Source organism: Hesperophylax consimilis, chromosome 1, assembly GCF_061612785.1.
Source record: "Hesperophylax consimilis isolate HC1 chromosome 1, BYU_Hcon_1.0, whole genome shotgun sequence".
Taxonomy (NCBI): Eukaryota; Metazoa; Arthropoda; class Insecta; order Trichoptera; family Limnephilidae; genus Hesperophylax; species Hesperophylax consimilis.
The window spans coordinates 34,208,801-34,227,291 of NC_142836.1; the positions used below are offsets into that span (position 1 = coordinate 34,208,801).

General features: G+C 31.2%; 1 protein-coding gene across 2 annotated transcripts in view; it reads left to right on the forward strand.

Annotated features, from left to right (window-relative positions):
- Positions 1-2,323: 2,323 nt before the first annotated feature.
- The window catches only part of LOC149426712 (very long chain fatty acid elongase AAEL008004-like), a 30,901-nt gene continuing 14,733 nt past the window's right edge, over positions 2,324-18,491 (forward strand). The window contains exons 1-2 of one of the 2 annotated variants that reach the window (XM_089633030.1): positions 2,324-2,583; positions 7,208-7,295. In XM_089633030.1, the coding sequence (XP_089489156.1) occupies positions 7,247-7,295 (49 nt within the window). In that variant the 5' untranslated portion in view covers positions 2,324-2,583; positions 7,208-7,246. The remainder of the gene's footprint in view (positions 2,584-7,207; positions 7,296-18,491) is intronic. The other variant, XM_089633034.1, reaches the window with a different exon arrangement.

The following is an 18,491-nucleotide window of genomic DNA, read 5'->3' on the forward strand; positions in this document are numbered from 1 at the left end:
GTACAAGATGTTCGCTGGAAATGATTTTTATATGTATAATCGCCGCATATATCCCGATATATTGAAATACACCATCATCAATTTAACCTGACGGAAGGTAGTGGAATCGATTTATGACAAAAGAACTACCGAAGACGTGTTTCGGTTTGTGAAGCCTTCTTTTATATGGAATTAACCATGTTTTTGACCCTTAAAATCATAATAATTTTATAAAAATTTCATAAATCCCAGCTTTTCAAAAACTGATTCAATTAGTATTTTTAAATGATAAAGTAACGTTTATATGACAAGGTTTTATGCATAGCATAAAGGATAACAAATAATTATAAGCAATAATTAGTCATACAAAATACTATTACAAATATATATTCACCCTCCATAATACAGGGTCATCCCTAGCATGGAGGGTGAAATATCACAAAAACCATATGTACCCTATAAGTCTTGTATTAATAAAATAAAAATAAATTGAAAATATCTTCCGAGTAAAAATAAATGCCACCATCGGGAATTGAACCCTTGGAAAAATAATAATAATATTTGACAAGTCAAAAATATTTCACCAATAAATGAAAATATCATATATCTCGACGCCATCTAGTGAGAAATTTAGCACTAACAAAGCCTTTCCTACAAAAAAATAAAGTTGGTTGTTTACAGGTGAAAAAATATAATAAGCAGTAATTGTTGATTGAGGTACTAGTACATATTGAATCATTTGGCGGGTTGGAAATAAGCCGACATAGCTCAGTGGATACAGAGCACCTGACCGGACATCAGAAGGCACGGGTTCAATTCCCGTTGGCGGCATTTATTTTTACTCGGAAGATATTTTCAATTTGTATTAGTATTTCGGATGACTAATTATTGCTTATAATTATTTGTTATGCTGCTTCAATTAGATTTATAATTCTTTTCCGATTGATTGTTTTTGAGTAAATTGAACTTATGTCACACAACAAACATAAATTTTGGCAAGCCTATTTTAGTCCTCTGACCTACTTGTCGACTATATATAACAAGATAGAGTGAGCTGAAGTTCTATTATGTTTTGCTGATTCAGACATTTTCTTCGATATTTTATGCAGATTCAGATAAAACGTTCTGCACTTGCTCAAAAATATATTTAGCTAACTATATTATGTATCACTTATGTTTCTCTTTATCTCCCTTGTAACTCTCTTTGTGTCTCTTGTATCTCTTGTGTCTCTTGTACATCTTGTGTCACTCTTTACGTCTCTTGTGTCTTTTGTGTCTCTTTTGTCTTTTGTGTCTCTTTTGTCTCTTGTGTCTCTCGTGTCTCTCTCCTCTCTTTATATTATTTGTCGTTTAAGTGAGATTTTATTTAATTTTATATTTAGATATTATGTATTCTTTGACTGAGAAGGTTTTTGTTATTTTATGTACATATTTGTATATTAACTAAGTTTTTGTAACAGTATTGTTCTCATGTATGTGAGAACATCTGTAAAACCCTGTATAAATAAATAAATATATTTTAAAATACATTTTTTACATTGCATTCGATATTGAGATTTTCGGAGATACACAAAATATGTCGATTAAGGCAAGGAATAAAATAACTTTTTTTTTGCCTCAAGCTAAAAAGCATAATTAAATTTAATAATTTTATAAACTCTCAATGAAAATATGAAAATAGAATTAGAAAATAAAAAAGATAACGGTAGCAAATGGGACCCGAACCCAGATCCTCTTGTCTTATCGGATCCAACTTTCTATCAATTGAACCACTGAGACCGAATTAAAATCGGTCATTTTCATTTATATCATATTTTAAAGATTCCATATTTTTGTACGAAAAAAAAAATAAAAACTCTCAAATATATTGCCAAGCTTTCTCTGAGTGTTATTGATATTGTTTTAATTAATAAAGATTTCAATGAGTTTATTCCTACTAATAATTAAAGTACTATAATAAAATGCTTTGTGTACATCACTATTTAATAAAAATAATCGACATGTTGTTTTCCAAATATGTCGATTATTTTCATTACAAAGTATTTTACTGTCGTAAAATTAAAATGATTCCACAAAGTGAATGTGCGATCATTGAAGAAAATAATAATTTATTTTGCTTAGTTTTTTTTTTGCAAGAACTCTTTTATGAATGATTGGTTAGTATTTGTATAAGGATGAACAAGGCGTAGAATTAGAGTGATCAACAATTTTGAGAATAGAGGTAAGGCGACATCTATCAAATTTTGTTTTGCACCTCTCCTTTTGTATAATCTTGTATGGGATTTAAGGCCAGCATCCGATTTCACGACTTACCCCATACCAAGTGCTTCAGTCGACAAACAGACCCTGCGTGGTACGGTCTATTCCTCCGTAGCTTCTAGCGGACCACCTGTCGTATACTCGAATGTGAGATCACCGCACTCTACAGTTCACGTTATCTCTATTATACGAGTAATTATATCAGTGAGAGGTACTACAGTATACACAGTGCATCGTACATCACTCGCTGACCGCTTCCAGACCCCGTGTAGAACCTAACACGCTCTGGGGTGAGTTGAGTAGTTCGCGTGGACCTTACTGATTTCGTTTTAACTTGATTCAAAGGTAAATAAAGCTAATTTGTGTTTTAAGGTGTTGGTTAAATCGATTAAAAATATACATTATTTAATACGCATTTTTAAATGTGCAAATTTATTGACTTGAATTCAGGGTTTTTTCTGCTATTTAAAAATATGCAGAATTAATGAATTCTACATTAAAGTTAAAGTTATAAAAGTGATAATCAGTGTTACGAGAAAACTAAAAAATAAAAAAAATACTATCTATAATGCATGTTTCTTCATACATTAACTTCTGCTATTAGAAAAGAAGTAAGTAGAAGTAAAAATAAAAATATCCAATGAAAACATAAATAATATTTCGATTTTACTCCTAAGAAATATTATTTTATTATTAAAAGGAACTCATTTTATTGTAAACTGTTATTATCGTAGTTTCCATGTATGTGCCTATCCCACTTGGTAAAAACATTTTTTGTTAAAAAAAATCAAATAATACAACAAAAAATATGAAGGTTTTCATCAAATATCCAAAAATTTACCGTTACTCATTAACTAACTAATGTTTTTTTACTAACGGTAAAATAGTAAAAAAACTTCACAAAACCTGCTGTGCATTTTTTTACTGGAAGAACGAAAAGCATTTAGTTTGAATTTTAATTGGAGGAATTTCAACCATAAGCAAGTTATTATACGTTTCAAAGTTTTTAGGTTTGTATAGATAGATGATTAATACCCATGTGGGTAGAACTCTTGATTGATGGATAGACAAATGTTTGAACTTCGCAACGGTAACATGTCAGTAATATCTCATCAGAATATACTAATCCTCAGGGTCAACAATCTCCAGTGGGCTTTATGTGGAAATGATTTTGGTCTGGGTGGTAATAATGTTAATGATGAATGAATATTGTTGATGATTCGTAAGATCATTGAACGTACAAGCGAACGATGGATTACTGTAATTACTTCTTAACTAATTGTTTTATAATTTTGACTTGAGCATTATTCAATCAAAGTTTATTTTACATATCTGTATATTGCAGTTGGTATTTTTAAATGAAAAACTCATTTAAATTTGAAAAAAGAATTTGTTCAGAAACAAAAAGTTCATGTTGAAATCAAATTCAATGTCATAATATTTCAAATGAATTACAAAGATGTTGCGAAATAATTTAAACGTAAATTCATCATCTAATTAACACCGCCAACAGTTGCGAAATAATCAATTATTACTGAAAATGTACATTGCACTTATATTGCACTTATGTCGACGAAAATGAAACTTTGAACCACACACCCACTTTACTCAAGGTCATTCAAAATTGTCGAATTGGCGCACGAAGGGCATTAAATAATTCCTAATTTAAATTATACAAAGAAAAATAATAGACAATCATAAGCAGATGATTATAAAATATAATTATATTTTGTTCGACGATGTATAGTGAGTTCAAATTTAATAACCATGACAAAGCCATATTTAAAAAAAAAATAATTTCCACAGTGAGAAAATTGAGTATTACTAATTTATTAACAATCTCTTCAAATTATTGGTAATCTGGTTAAAAATTGGTTTGCAGAGCGTTTCCTGATTCTTTTAGTAAATTCCTAATACAGACCTCGTGATAATACATTCGAATTTTACTAAAAGTTTATCAGGAAACTTATAAATTCATTCGTTAATTTGAAGAGATTCTTAATAAATTAGCGACACTAATTTTTCTCCATGTAATGTAAATTAGTTCAATGATCTTTAAGAAACTTTTTCCTTACGTTTTTAAAAATTACTTTTGAGGTATTTTTCCAGTTATATTGGTTATTAACTGTTTAAACTCGATCTGTCTGCACAGTTTTATTTTACGTTTCGGTTTCGGTTCAAGATGGTTTTAATGGTTCAGTAAAGATTCTTTTTTCAAATATAAAGTCGTCGTGTTTTATTTAATTACTGATTTACAAATCTTATGATTTCAGAAGAAATTTAGGTTTTTATTTAAAACAAGAAAATTAGAAACATTATTTTTTGGATGCAAATGCACTGTACACATAACTACTACCTATTAAATAAGATGGATATATCTTTTGGATTATTTCTAAAAATTTGCATTCAAATGAATAATATTTTTGCAAATAAAAGTAAACAAGTAGTAATCATATTACCACAAACATTTGTAAATCGGCAAAATAACTTGTCAACGTCGCTATAATAAACAACGCAAAACAATAACGACTAGCATAAATATCAGCTGTGAAGAGGCGGAAGATAATTTTATAAATTATTATGAATACATTCACGTTTATGTTCTCCAACAAACGTAAGTTAGAAATAGAAATCATATCCAAAAGTTGTTGTTCCACAAAAATAATAAAAGTGGTTTTGTGTGAATTGCCACGAGTGCCAGGAGCGCATAATCAATCAAAGGTAAGCGAAAGTAAGTCTTATACACGTGTTATAGGACTGCCTACATAACGTTGAATAAAGTGCGCCGGAACACTTTCATAAACAAGCCTTGAGCGTTGAGCTACATTCTTCGGATGCTCGATCTATTCAACATTTCAACGTCTTCGTGAACTTGCGCTTGAAAAATGTGCGTTTCCGACTGTTTCGGTTGTGCAACCACTCCCGTAGATCAAGTTCCTTACCTCGAGATGCTGCAGAGATTGTGACGGTGGATTTCGGCTCACTTACCTCATTTCTCGTTCAATTTAAGTGAAAATGAAGATTTTTTTATTAGAAAAATATGCGTATTTTAAAATGTTAATTCACAACATTTTACGGTTTTTCTGTTTTCATTTGTAAACTTTTAACGCATAGGAATTTGATTTATAAGACAGACAATAATTACGTATATGAACAGTATACATATAGATGTAATTTATTCTCGTTAAGTTTGTTACTTTAGTTTAAGAGTGAGATTTTGATTTTTAAATATTTCTTGTTATCAAATTTTATTCTTACACGCAATCCTGCATATTTTATAATAATAGTTCCATTTTAAATTATTGGGGTATGTTGCGAGGTTGAAGGTAATGTGGAGAGGAAGGAGACGGGGAAGACGAATGTGAACAAGTACCTGGCTATGACGATCAGGTCACCAAACACTGCTATAGCCATTTCAAGCAACGTTTCGCTTATGAATGGTGGTCTTTTTCTAGGGCGATACTGAAAGTATATAGAACGTGCCGCAAATATACGATGTACCATTTTGATGTCGTGATTTGAACCCGCGACCTATGGATTTGTAGCCAAGCATCGGAACTAAACCACGGAGGCCAAAAAGAGACCAATTATTATGATTGTTATAATTATTTTTTAATGCATTTATGTTAACATAACTAGATCTAGAAAAACGTTATGCATAGAAAATAATATTTTTCTTTTTCTCATTTTACAGTGCCACCAAGTGTTTTTCCATGACTGCAAGTTTCCTATATTTTCGTTTTTTATTTTATGGCGGCACAATTCAAGCTGCCATCTTTGATACCTAATACCGTAGATTGAACTATACTAAACTATAAAGCCTCCAACTAATTGTATTACCTACCCATTGATTTGCACTCATTACAGTTAATAAAACGCAAAAAATTACGAAGGGGTGAGAAAAGTTATTAACAATTTTATTTTATATATAAAAAAATGTATATTATACTGTTAAAATATATTTATACAATTTTTTTTAAAAATATATGTATCTGGATATTAATTAATACATCCCTAATTGAGAATAACTCAACTCAGGTTTAGGGGATAGTATTACCACGAGTTGAACACACATGTATAGAACAACAGATATGTTTATTATTACAAAAAAATATATTTTCATGTAAAAATGGTATATGTAAATTATACTTAAATATATTACATATATATTTTATGGTGACCGGATAAATCATCAAAATGATAATTCATCACATCTTTAAAAAATTGTATAAAGTCATGGAAAGTGATGAAACAAAAACTCGGTTAAGTAGGTTAGGTTGGGTTAGGTTAATTTTTTTAAATAATTTTTTAATGACTTTATATCACTTTTTAAAGGAGTGTTGAATAGTCACTGAGTTAGCATGGAACCATATTTTATCTATGGACTTTTTCAAAAACATAAAATATTACATCATACAACGAAATTAGTTTGAAATTAAGTGTATTTTAAGGTTATACTTAAATTTTTCATATTTTTCTCAATTTGTATTTCTTTAGGGAATTCGTTAAAACATTTAATGGCTGAGTTTGTGTAATGGTGTTGCGCCGTTGTTGTATTGATTTTTATTTATCCTGTGGTTCTCGGTCTGGTACTCAATGACTCTTTTGACAGATTTTCTTAGTAATGCATTTTTGATAGATTTATTTTAATTGTAAAACTTAAAATTCGTTCGATATTCTTATTTGATTTTGGAATTCTTTTAGTGAGTCTTCTTTGGACGATTTTCAGTGGGGTTGGTTTTACATGATCCACTCCAGCCTATTATTCCATATTGTAGAATTGATTGAGCTAATACGTATAATGGGTTTCTGATGAATATTTCTTAGTTTGAGGAAAATGTAATAAAGTTTATGATACTTTTAATAGTTTTTGCAATACGTTCTGTTCATTTAATGTGTTTATCTATTATTTATGCCTAAATATTTAATATGATTTGTATTACATCGTATAAATATTGTTATCTTTCAGGTTTCATCCGAGCAGGAGTAGAATCTACAAGAATCCAAGATGGTCACAATCATGGACTCATATCGGCAATTCATGGAGACGAAAAGTGGTCAGTATTTAATTTTCAGTATATAACTTTAGATTACGATATTTAGTATATTATATAAGACTGAAGATACTTATTATCAGTGTAGGTAATTATTAAAAAGCCAGAGTTATAATCACCGATAGATCAGCTTTTCAAGGGAGAAACTAATTATTTGATTGTATACTTAACTAAACAGCCTCCTTAATAATCATGTAAACGTCATAAAAGAGCTATCGTTGTTTGAAAATTGTAAATCGATACATATAAAGCGTATAATATGGAAGTGGATATTTAATTGAACCAAATATTTGATTTCAATTATAATAATCATTTATGTCGCTATTTTCTAACATGAACTTAACCTACAATTTCATTTCTCGAAAAATACAGAAACTTTTACAGCAGAACCGGATTATGATTCATTTTAGTTGTACTGCGCAATCACATTTTTAACCGTACAATTACAAAAACATATCGCCCGCAGTGGCGTGGCCGGCGTGGCGACCTACTCCCGCCCTCCCGGCGTTATTCATAAATTTTGCTCAGATATTTAAAATAAATCTAAATAACTTACGAAATAAGTTTATTTAATTATTACATGAAGCGGACACGCATTTTGTAGGTATTTTATAATCACATTTATCCAACTATCATATTTTATTTAGTAATGACAATTCTGATTTTGACGGTCGTTGTTGTCGGGATGGAGAAATTAACTTTCACCATCAATTGCTGGAAATTAACGTAGAATTTGCTATATTAAACGATTCGAATTACGCTAAACAAATTATGGGTATTGGTTGAAAGTTATAATAAAATTCATATTCCACAATCGAACTTCATAACCGTGTGACGGAAGGTTGCAGAAATAGCTTAGTGCAAACATATTTTCGGTTACATGTGTCGTGAATGTTTTCATTTCACATTTTATGGGTACTGCCAGATTGTTTATTGTTGTCAGTTTATAATTCGACAACCCTTTAAAATCTAATAAAAGTCAACTTGTGATGATTAAACATTTTAACTCAACTCCCATATCTCTTACATGAAGGTTACCCCAAGGATGAACGTCTGGGACCACTTTTATCTGATGTATTTATGAATGGATTTGTCTCTTTGCTTCCCTGTATTTTTTTGCTATACGCCGATATCCTTAAATAATATTATCGCATCAAAAAACTAATGACTGTCTAACGTTACAAAGATATATTAACTTGATTAACATGATACAGTCCATTGTAACAAAAATGGAGCTGAACATTAGAAAAATATGCCACTTTATAAGTAAACATATAATAAACAAAAATCAAGAGTTCTGCGAATCACCTTAAATTCTAATCTCATGTTCCGTCTACACCCTCAAGAAATAACGAAGAAAGTAAATGAATATTATCTTATAACTAGAATAACGAAACTAATTTAAAATTTTTAGAGGTATTTATTATTATTATGTAACCCTGGTCGTAGTACACTAGAATATGGTTCCCCGATCTAGTTCCTTCATTATACCGACATGTTGTAAGCACTTTGTATAAGCATACGAAGTACTAAAAAATACACAATCGAATCAGAACTAATGTCTAAAATAAGTCGCAATGTAAAAACCAGGCCACACACAAAATATTATGATATATTTAGATTAGATACATTCAATAGCAAAATAGCATTTTTCAACCCTCTCTTTCGCGTGCGTCGTCTTTAAAACAAAAATGGTATAATCAACAAAATTGACATATTCTCCAACTCACCTATTTAATTTAAATAAATCTTATAAAAAATGTTTTTTTTTAATGTAATTATTACTCTTGATTTTACTCTCGTTACTATTATTTTATTTTTATTCTACTATATTGTAATATTTATTTTATTTTTGTATCCAATACTCATGCATGATGAGAACATTGGTAAATGGATTGATGACCATACTTATATCAAAATAAAAATTATTTATCATCACTCTGTTAAATGTTCCTATTTAACAATAAATAAATATATACTATATTAATGTAACATTACGTCTCTTTTGAAAAGTGATTGAATTTTTGTTTAACTGGTCATCCTGACCCATGTCGTCGTGCGGTTACGTGGGCTGTCCAGGCAGTAGCCACGCCACTGCTTAGTAGTAATTTTAACATTAGTATTCATTGATTATAATACGGCAACACTCCATAAAACATAGTGGTTTATGTCTAGAATTTTGTTGTTTGTCTTAACATACACGTTTGGCAAAGTTAGATTTTTGCTATAAAATATAATGTTATAAACGTTGTTGAATTTTGACCCTTGGGGGTATATTTTTGCAATACGACGCGACGTGTATTGCGTCGGAATCTATTGAATCGAGAAAATTTATCAGCATCAGCATCAGAAAACAAAATAAAAGCCTACCAAATTATTGGATGAATTTTTGAAAGATTTTTTCCTTATAACATTAATTATAGTTATATGTATTCGATTCTCGCTGCAACGCAAATAATTAATTAAGAAAATTATGTTTATTTTATTTTATTTATACACACTGCTTGTACACGGAAAAAAATGAATTGCTAATTTATTAAAAATCCCGTTAAAAAGCGGACAGCAAACCGTTTCCAAATAAAATTTTAGTACTGTGTTCATGCACTTGCGCTTTCCGTGTTATTAATGCGAGATATAATGATTTTTATGAGCTCCAATAAATACGTTCCCTTTTTACCAAAAGTGTTGCATGAAACCTATCTATTATGGACTTAAATAAAACAGTTTAACGGCTACCGTCACAACAAATAAATTCATTAATCTAAGCATTTGAAAGGAGTTTTGTTAAATGTGTTATAATCTTACAAACATACAGTAGGCCAGCTAGGGCGAAGCCTTGTTGCAGCCACTAATAATATAATTATTAGTAAACACAATATGTTATTTGCTGCAATTAACTTAAAAATATTAAATAATTTCCGGTATCCCTCGGTAAACTAATTTAAGTAATCAATTATTATATATTGGGGTGTAATGCGCAATACAATTTAAATAATCCTTAAGGCCATCTGGAAAACCACATGCCTACAATTTATTAGTCATCTCTAATTAGCCGTCAGCCGCGAACCGTTTAATCTCTTATGAATGCATGGCGAATCAATACTCAGTACGTAATAATGTAGTTTGTAAGTAATGATGTAGTGTTCGTACGTAATAATGCAGTACTTTATCAAGGTGTGCGTGATTCACACGTGTGCTTGTGGAATACTCGTGTTGTTGTTGAACACAAACACCAGGAGTAGATATAATAATTTTATAAATTACAGTATTGTTATTGAAGAAAAGTCCTTACGACAGATACAATTGAAGAAATCGTAACACATAATATATAAAAGTAATGAATTGGACTTTGTATTCCACACTTTATTTGAGATATAGCTGAGTTTTTTACACTACTTCAGGGCAATTTAGAAATAACGTAAAAACACAGCTGATCTACCCATGTGTTTGAAATAATTCAAATTGGTGGTTTGGTTTGAAAATTTTGTCGCCTAGAAATGTTTCAGATGCTTAAATTAAATACTGCGAGTAGAATACATCTTGGCCTTTGAAATAATCGAGTATTTTTTAGATTTTTAGATAAGTCTTTTTATAATCCCAGAAAAAAATAATGTATAAGGCCTATGAAAACTGCTTTAAAGTTCAAAATCTCCTACTTACGAACCCATTTTTGGTTATAATTTTATTGTATAATCTGGCAAATGAAGTTATTTAAAAATTTAAACATTAATGCCTGAACATCCACAAAATAAAATAAAAGGCACTCTTTGGCCATGTTTTTTTCTTGCATAAATCTAAACAGGCGGATGGTGTTAAGCGGGAATTTAAACCTTATCGCCATCTACGTAAGGGTTGTTATTGATAGCGGTTCAATTTAAAATATTACACGCCTTAATAATAATTACATAATTATAATTATTATTACACCACAAAGTAGGTATTTACAAAAAACAATGCTTTACAAACATAAATCAATTTCTGAGATCTTATAATTGTAAAAATATTTTTTCTTCCAATAAGTTATTATGAAACATTTGCGTTCGAAGTAATCCAAAATCTGCTTTTAACATTTAACACTCATTTCAACGACGTTGTTTATTTTGTCTGTCGATATTTTTCAAAAAGTTAAAAAAATTCTTTCCTCAGTATGCTCTAATTAATACAATACATTTGTAAAAAAACATAATATATTTTTTTAGGAGAAGACCTCATTTTTTCATGGGTTTCAAAGTAAACCTAATAATGCTTCTTACGAAAATTATCCACGATACATTTATTGTAAAAATTTAAAAACTCAAAATTGGCCAAAGTTGCCACATTGTACGTTACTCGTTGATACGCCGTTTAATAATAAATAATTGAAAAATACTTATTTAAATTTGTAACACTTCCTTCTTACTATATTTAGAAACGTCATCTACTTGAGCATTATCAATGATTATGAACAATTATTTATTACAATAAATAGATACGTACCTGAGATATATCACTCATTAGTTATTACTTTTATGCATAACTTCAGAAGGTAATAATGGAAAACTACGTTTAATGCATGATTAATAAAACTTCAGTCAATTTCAAACATGTAAATTGTAAGTGATACATAAATTAAGAAATACTTCGAAGGTATAAATAATATTTTCACTTATTTCACCTTGCAAACTTGGTACTCAATAAATATTCAGCAAGATAAACATAGCGAATTAACAATTCCGGAAGGCTATACACTATAACAGAGATAACTGGATCAGGTGGTGTCCTTGACCAGATGACCAGACTGGTCAGTGCAATCTTGTCTGTCCAAGTACCTCCTCGCAGTGTCATTACCTTAACCGGTATCCATTGTAGAAAGGGTAAGTGGGGTACCACAAACCACCTACCACCCCTCGCCCACAGCAGAACTTGAAATAGATACAATTACGAGCTTCGAAAGTGTATAATTACGGTTTCATCCGAACCGATTATCAATAATAAAAAAGTTGGTCCACTTAAAATTAAGACTGTCAGAAGATTTGATATTAACTATCAGAGATTATTATATTTATGTCCATTAGTATGTGGTCGAAACCTTGTTCTGCTATGAGATACGGATACACGCGTTGTTTTGTCTCTTTGAATAATGCAGTAGTTGTAACCACATTTCGTATTGATAAAAATTGATGGATGGGCATAATCGACGTATTCGTTTCCAATGTATTATATTAATTGAACGATCATTAAAAAAACAATAAGAGCAATCAATATCTGTGTCTAAAAATGAAGGTAATTTTGGCTTCTGCAAATCTATGCCCGCGATTTTTGTTAATATGGACAGAAAGAACTGTCTTCGATACCCCGAGCAATGTACCTAAAGTTTTGGACTGATCCAATATTTGTAGGCATCTGAGTATCTCTTTAAACGGACTTTAAAATTACTTTTTGGAGGTGGGTATGGGTATCGTCACCTTGGGAACCATTTATTAGATGACCAACACCCCTGCTATAGGTAACGCCAAGTGGTTCGCTACGTTTGGTGACTTAGCAGGGGTGGGAGTGAGTTTAGTCTAAGTCTTGGCGGCGCTTACTGCCCGAATAGGGAGAGAGTGGTTGAGGGAGAACTTTTGACCTCTCCAGCCGAACTCTCTCGAACCGTCGCCTTGCACTGCAGTAGGAGGGATGAATTCATACGTCCGTCACTCCTGGCCATTGTCATTGACCGCAGATTCCTACCCATCCCTCGTAACTTTTGTTTAAATCTTTTCCTCTCCTTCCTTTCCATAAAATGACCCTGCACACAGCATCCCCAAAGATGATATAGGCCCTAAGAGATTTTATAAAATTTTAAAAACTATTTCCAAAAAAAATCAGAAACTTTCAATACTATCGGTGTGCACAAATCGATTCAAACGTTTCCTCTTTTACATTATTTGACCGTAATATGTTAATTTTCCGAATACCGTCCCCATACCTAAATTTTTACATTTTAAGTTGATATATTAAAAAAAAGTCTGCGATGTCCGTGTCCGAGAATAAATTTTTACTACTTATTTTAAATTTGCTTGGCTTGACTGAAGTTAATAATAATATTTTGATGATTTTGATAGTGCCGTTTTTGTGCAAAATCACCCCAAGGGCGCTCAAGTTCTTCAAGAGACTTGACTGAAGTTCTTCAAGAGGCTTGCCTTAGGTCCTTCAAGAGACTTGACTGAAGTTCTTTGAGATTTGACTGAAGTTTTCCAAGACGTTTGACTGAAGTTATTTAAGAGAATTGACTGAAGTTCTTTCAGAGACTTGACTGAAGTTCTTTAAGAGACTTGACTGAAGTTATTCAAGAGGCTTGCCTGAAGTTTTTTAAGAGACTTGACTGAAGTTCATCAAGAGGCTTGACTGTTCAACAAGTTGAACAAGTTCTAAAGAGACTTCAGTCAAGCTTATAAAATGTTACTTATTGGCTTAAATATTTTTGCTATATATATTGATTGATTTCTAAAGAAGGTTTCATTGTTTGTTCTAATGTCTCTCTAATTGTGACAAACATAAAGTTAATTTGGCATAAAAAGCAATAGTGCACTCTCTTAACTACCGAAAATGTTGAAAATAGTGTACCAGGTACCTATCAGTCAATGAATAATGTTCAATATTTCTTTTTTTCCTTGCGAATAAAAAAATATAAAAAATAAAAAAATACAGTGTGTGGCAAGCCTACGCACGACGGAAGTGAAACTTTTAGTGTTCTGCTCTCTCTCTTTTCATTTCATTCACTCTTTTTTCTGTCTATTGACATATTTATAAGTAGCATGTGATAAAAAAAAATTAAAAGTTATAAAAATATGGGATTCGAACCCGGGTCCTGCATAACGAGTGTCGAACGCTCTGCCTCTAGACCGCGAGGAGAGGTATCTCGCGCGACGAGAACCGCGTATACAAAGTGTACTCCTCAATTGACTTGATAAATTTTCGTTTTCAAACACGGCAAATGAATATTATCACATAACGTCTCGTTAACGCTTTATATAGGGTTGAATCGAAGATATATCGGCAGTGTGAAGTCATATCTGTCGTTTTTCAAAATATTTCCGTATATTTGTCCGTTTTGGAAAAGATCTATCGTGTTTTAACAGTCTCATACCCGTATGGAGTTTGAATTTGAAAAACATTTCTAAATTTCGAAAAACTCACTTACGGCTGTGTTTTTTACTAAAAAAACTTGTCACGCACGTCTGCGAGGGTAATTAGTCGCGTTATTTGCCTTGATTAGTAATTTTAATGATTCAAAATAAAAATAATTAGTCAAAATACCGAGCGACTCTATCGGCTCGATTTGTAAGCTATATTTCGACCTAAATATCATATAGTCAAAATATCTAAAAGTCACAGCACGAGAGCATTTTATCACTTTTCCTCGTATTAAAAAAATCACAAAAAGAAAAAAAAAATTAGTTAAAGCGGGGATCGAACCTCGGTTCTTCACGACGATAGTCGGGCGCTCTGCCTCTAGACCGCGAAGCTGAGTTTGGAGAGTGACCTAAACTAGGTATATAATATTAGCTAGGCTTCTATAGCGAAATGATCACGGTTTTTCGTGACGGTCATGAGTCGGTTTTACTCCGGTCCTCGAAAATGCATAACGCGCGTAAAGAAGTTTCACTTCAAAAATATATAAGAATAAAAACTGTATTAAAAACTTACAAATAGTAGGTAATTACGTATATGATATTACTGCTTACTCTTTTACCGACATAACGAACACAGATAAATCTTACTGATATAAAATCTTGCTAATTTGTAAAAAATCTGGACAAATTATTCGTATTCCTGTAAGCGGGACGAATGAATTGACATATTTCATTACAAATTATCAGTAAAACACGAATGTGTTATGATAATGTCGCAACACGTGTTAATAAAATTTTTAATATTGTCGCATTTCCACATTACATTTATCGGGAAAAACTTGTTACTCATTTTTCTCCGTGTATAAACCGAATGCTTTTCATAAATCATTCCACGATGTGTCAGCAACTTAATTTCAAGAATTTGTATGAAGAAGAAAATTCACATAATATGAGAAAAAATTAAAAAGGTCATAAAATGTAGTATTGCACGTAATTAATACATTATCATCACACGTACAATACACTGTGGGACTCTTTTAAATCTTGTGTAATACAGTGTTAAAATATACCGAGAAGAATTATGTATCTTTTCATGCTGTTCGTACTTTTCGTGTGATTTGAACAAACAAAGGAATGAACTGCATAAATTTTCATTTACAAATTGTAGAAATTCTCATAAGTATTGAAGTATTGCTTTCATGGTATAAAAAGTTAAGTAGTAAATATCCAACCGACATTCGTCAGGTTTTTTAGAAATTACAAATGGTTTCATGCTTAATATAAAAGAATACGGATTTATTATGTGCGTAATCTGAATAAAAAACATTTATAAAAATCAGATTGGTTACTTAACAACGGGCAAGTTGTTTTACAGACTTAGACAATTTCGACGGCCTCCGTGGTCGAGGTGTAAGGCTCTCGACTACCAAACCGAAGATAGCGGGTTCAAATCCAAGAAAGCTTAAATTTTGTTTGATGAATTTGTATTATTTCACAATTTATTAATTAAAAAATATATATAGTATACTCACCGCACGTTCAATAGTGGAAAATACTCTCAGTATCGCCCTGGTGTAAGACCACCATTCAGAATTGAAAAAATGCTTGAAATGGCTTTGGTCGTGTTTGGTGACCAAATCTGAATAGCCAGGTACTTACCCACCCTCTTCCTCATCTCCTTCCCTTCCACACTACCTACAGGCTTACAACATACCCCGATTGGGGATGCCTTGGTTTCAATTGGGACTCTTGTGCGGTATTCACATTAAAAAATAATAATTAAACTTAATATTTAAGTTCTGTTGTTATTCCATTATGGATCAGCTGATTCACAGAACATTATTTCAAAAGCTTGAAAAGAACTTTCACAGAGCTTAAACATATTTAAAATTATATTATTATTATTATATTATATTTAAAATTAAATATGTTTTAACATGATTTGAAAGATGTGCTATTTTAAAAGTTTCCAAAGAATCTGAACTTTCCTCAACGAGAAGCTTAACACCTAGAACATTTGGGAATACATGTGTACCTAGATGCAACACGACAGCTGCACAGCACCATTATAAATAATTAGGCCCTAATCTATTCAATGATATATCCGATATAACAAAAAGTGAAAAAAACTATTTAAAATTTAAAAAACAACTGACATTACTTTTTACAGAAAATCTACACAACGATCGATGATTTTCAGATATACACTGTTGCAATTTATTTATGTATTCTTATTTTTTTACTTTTTCCTTTTAATTTTTTTGTTGTAATAACGATGCCTACTATTTATGACCACCTTAACTATTTAGAAATATTATGTATTTAATTAGTAAATAGACAAGCTCCCCGGTTAGACCCGAGATTTCTCTACTAATTGGGTAATTGAAATGTACAATGAATATCATGTATAGTAAAAATTAACCTGTTTTACTTTCAATAAAAAACAAATAAATAAGATAAAAATACATAATTATATACTTTAAATTTGATGAGTTGTTTAAGTTCAGTGAAAAACGTCACTAACAACTGGCCATAAGTGACAGGGTGTAAAATATAGACTTTTTTAAATCTCCATTATTTTATATCTCGGTACGTGCATCTAAAAAAGTCATATTTTGTTTTCGATATAATAATGTTACATAACTTTAATAACAAGAAGCATTAGCGCAAAGTTGAAATTTTTAGTGAAAATATTACACAGGTCTGCAAATTGACATTTTTGAATTTTTTTTAAATGGTAATGGTTGAATTATATGTATTTTGGAATGCTGAATTCGAGAATGCCATCCATTTTGACCCATCACGTAGGGATTTTCCGCAAAGTGGAAATTAAAATATAGGCAAAACCCGCCTTACACTACTTCTGTAGGGAATGTTTAAAAGAAAAAATCATAAAATTATACAAATTCAATTAATTTTAAGTCATAATATATTTTATTTACATCATATGCAATTATAAATCTTTATAAAATATGCTTTTTTAGTTTGGAAGCTTCGTTTTGTGCTTTTTCGTTTGTGGGACGTTATATTTTCCCTATGCAGCATCCAGCAGTAGTCGCCCATCATATTTATATCCCATCGACCTTGATACCTTCTCTCCATTTCCTTGATATCTTGGTGAAACCTTTCACCTTGCTTCTCACTAACTGCACCAAGATTTTAAATCTCGGATCAGGTCATTTAATTCAGCTTGAGAAAATTGTTGAGGTCCACTGGAGTCGCCTACTTGAAACTCGTCACTAGAACTTTCTTCTGATTCACTTTCTGATGATGGCAAATCGTCCAGGCTTTGGGGTTCTTGTGGTGTAGGAATGTCAGGTCCGTGAGGGACTGAGCGGAGTGCTGAATCTATGTTTGGGTAGCGAATTTGTTTTTTTATTTTTGGTATTATACCCTTGCACATTGCACGAACAAAAGTAGCAGTCATCGCTGTGGTTTCGAGGCTCTCTCCCAATATATATGATTCAAAGCTGACTAATTTTATCGTCATGAGTTACTAAATGTTTTGTTTCAGTATATAAAACTTAATATTATCTTATAATAAGTTGTAAATAATAAAAAAATATATATTTCCGCAATAAACCCCGTTTTGCGACTTAAGATAGGCAATCCCACAGTATTTTGCGTTTTGCGGAAAAACCTTACGTGATGGAATTTTTTTGATAATTTTCCCGAATTCAGCAACCAAAAATACATGGGAATTACCTCTTATTTCAAAGAAAAAAAAAAACGTTGCAGACCTGTTATTATTCTCGTTTCTGATATCCAGTGAATCAAAGCTTTCGTAAAACTTATCAGGGGCTTCTAAAAATGTTTGGAATTTAATTTTTAAAAGGCAGTCAGATGTGAGCATATATGTAGAAAAAATTTATCGTGTTTTATAGATTGACTAGTTTAGTAGTGACCGGAAGTCGCAGGTGTTAAACATAAGTTGACTAACGTAACTGGAGCGAGTGTCAAAGGTTAATGGATTTATTCGCTTATCTTTGAATAATTATTGTGTAATTTTTATTTCTAAGGTATATTAACCGAATGAATTCAATGCAATGAATGGTTACCGCTGCCGGGTATGGTTACCGCTGCCCCGGGAGTCATTTATTGGATA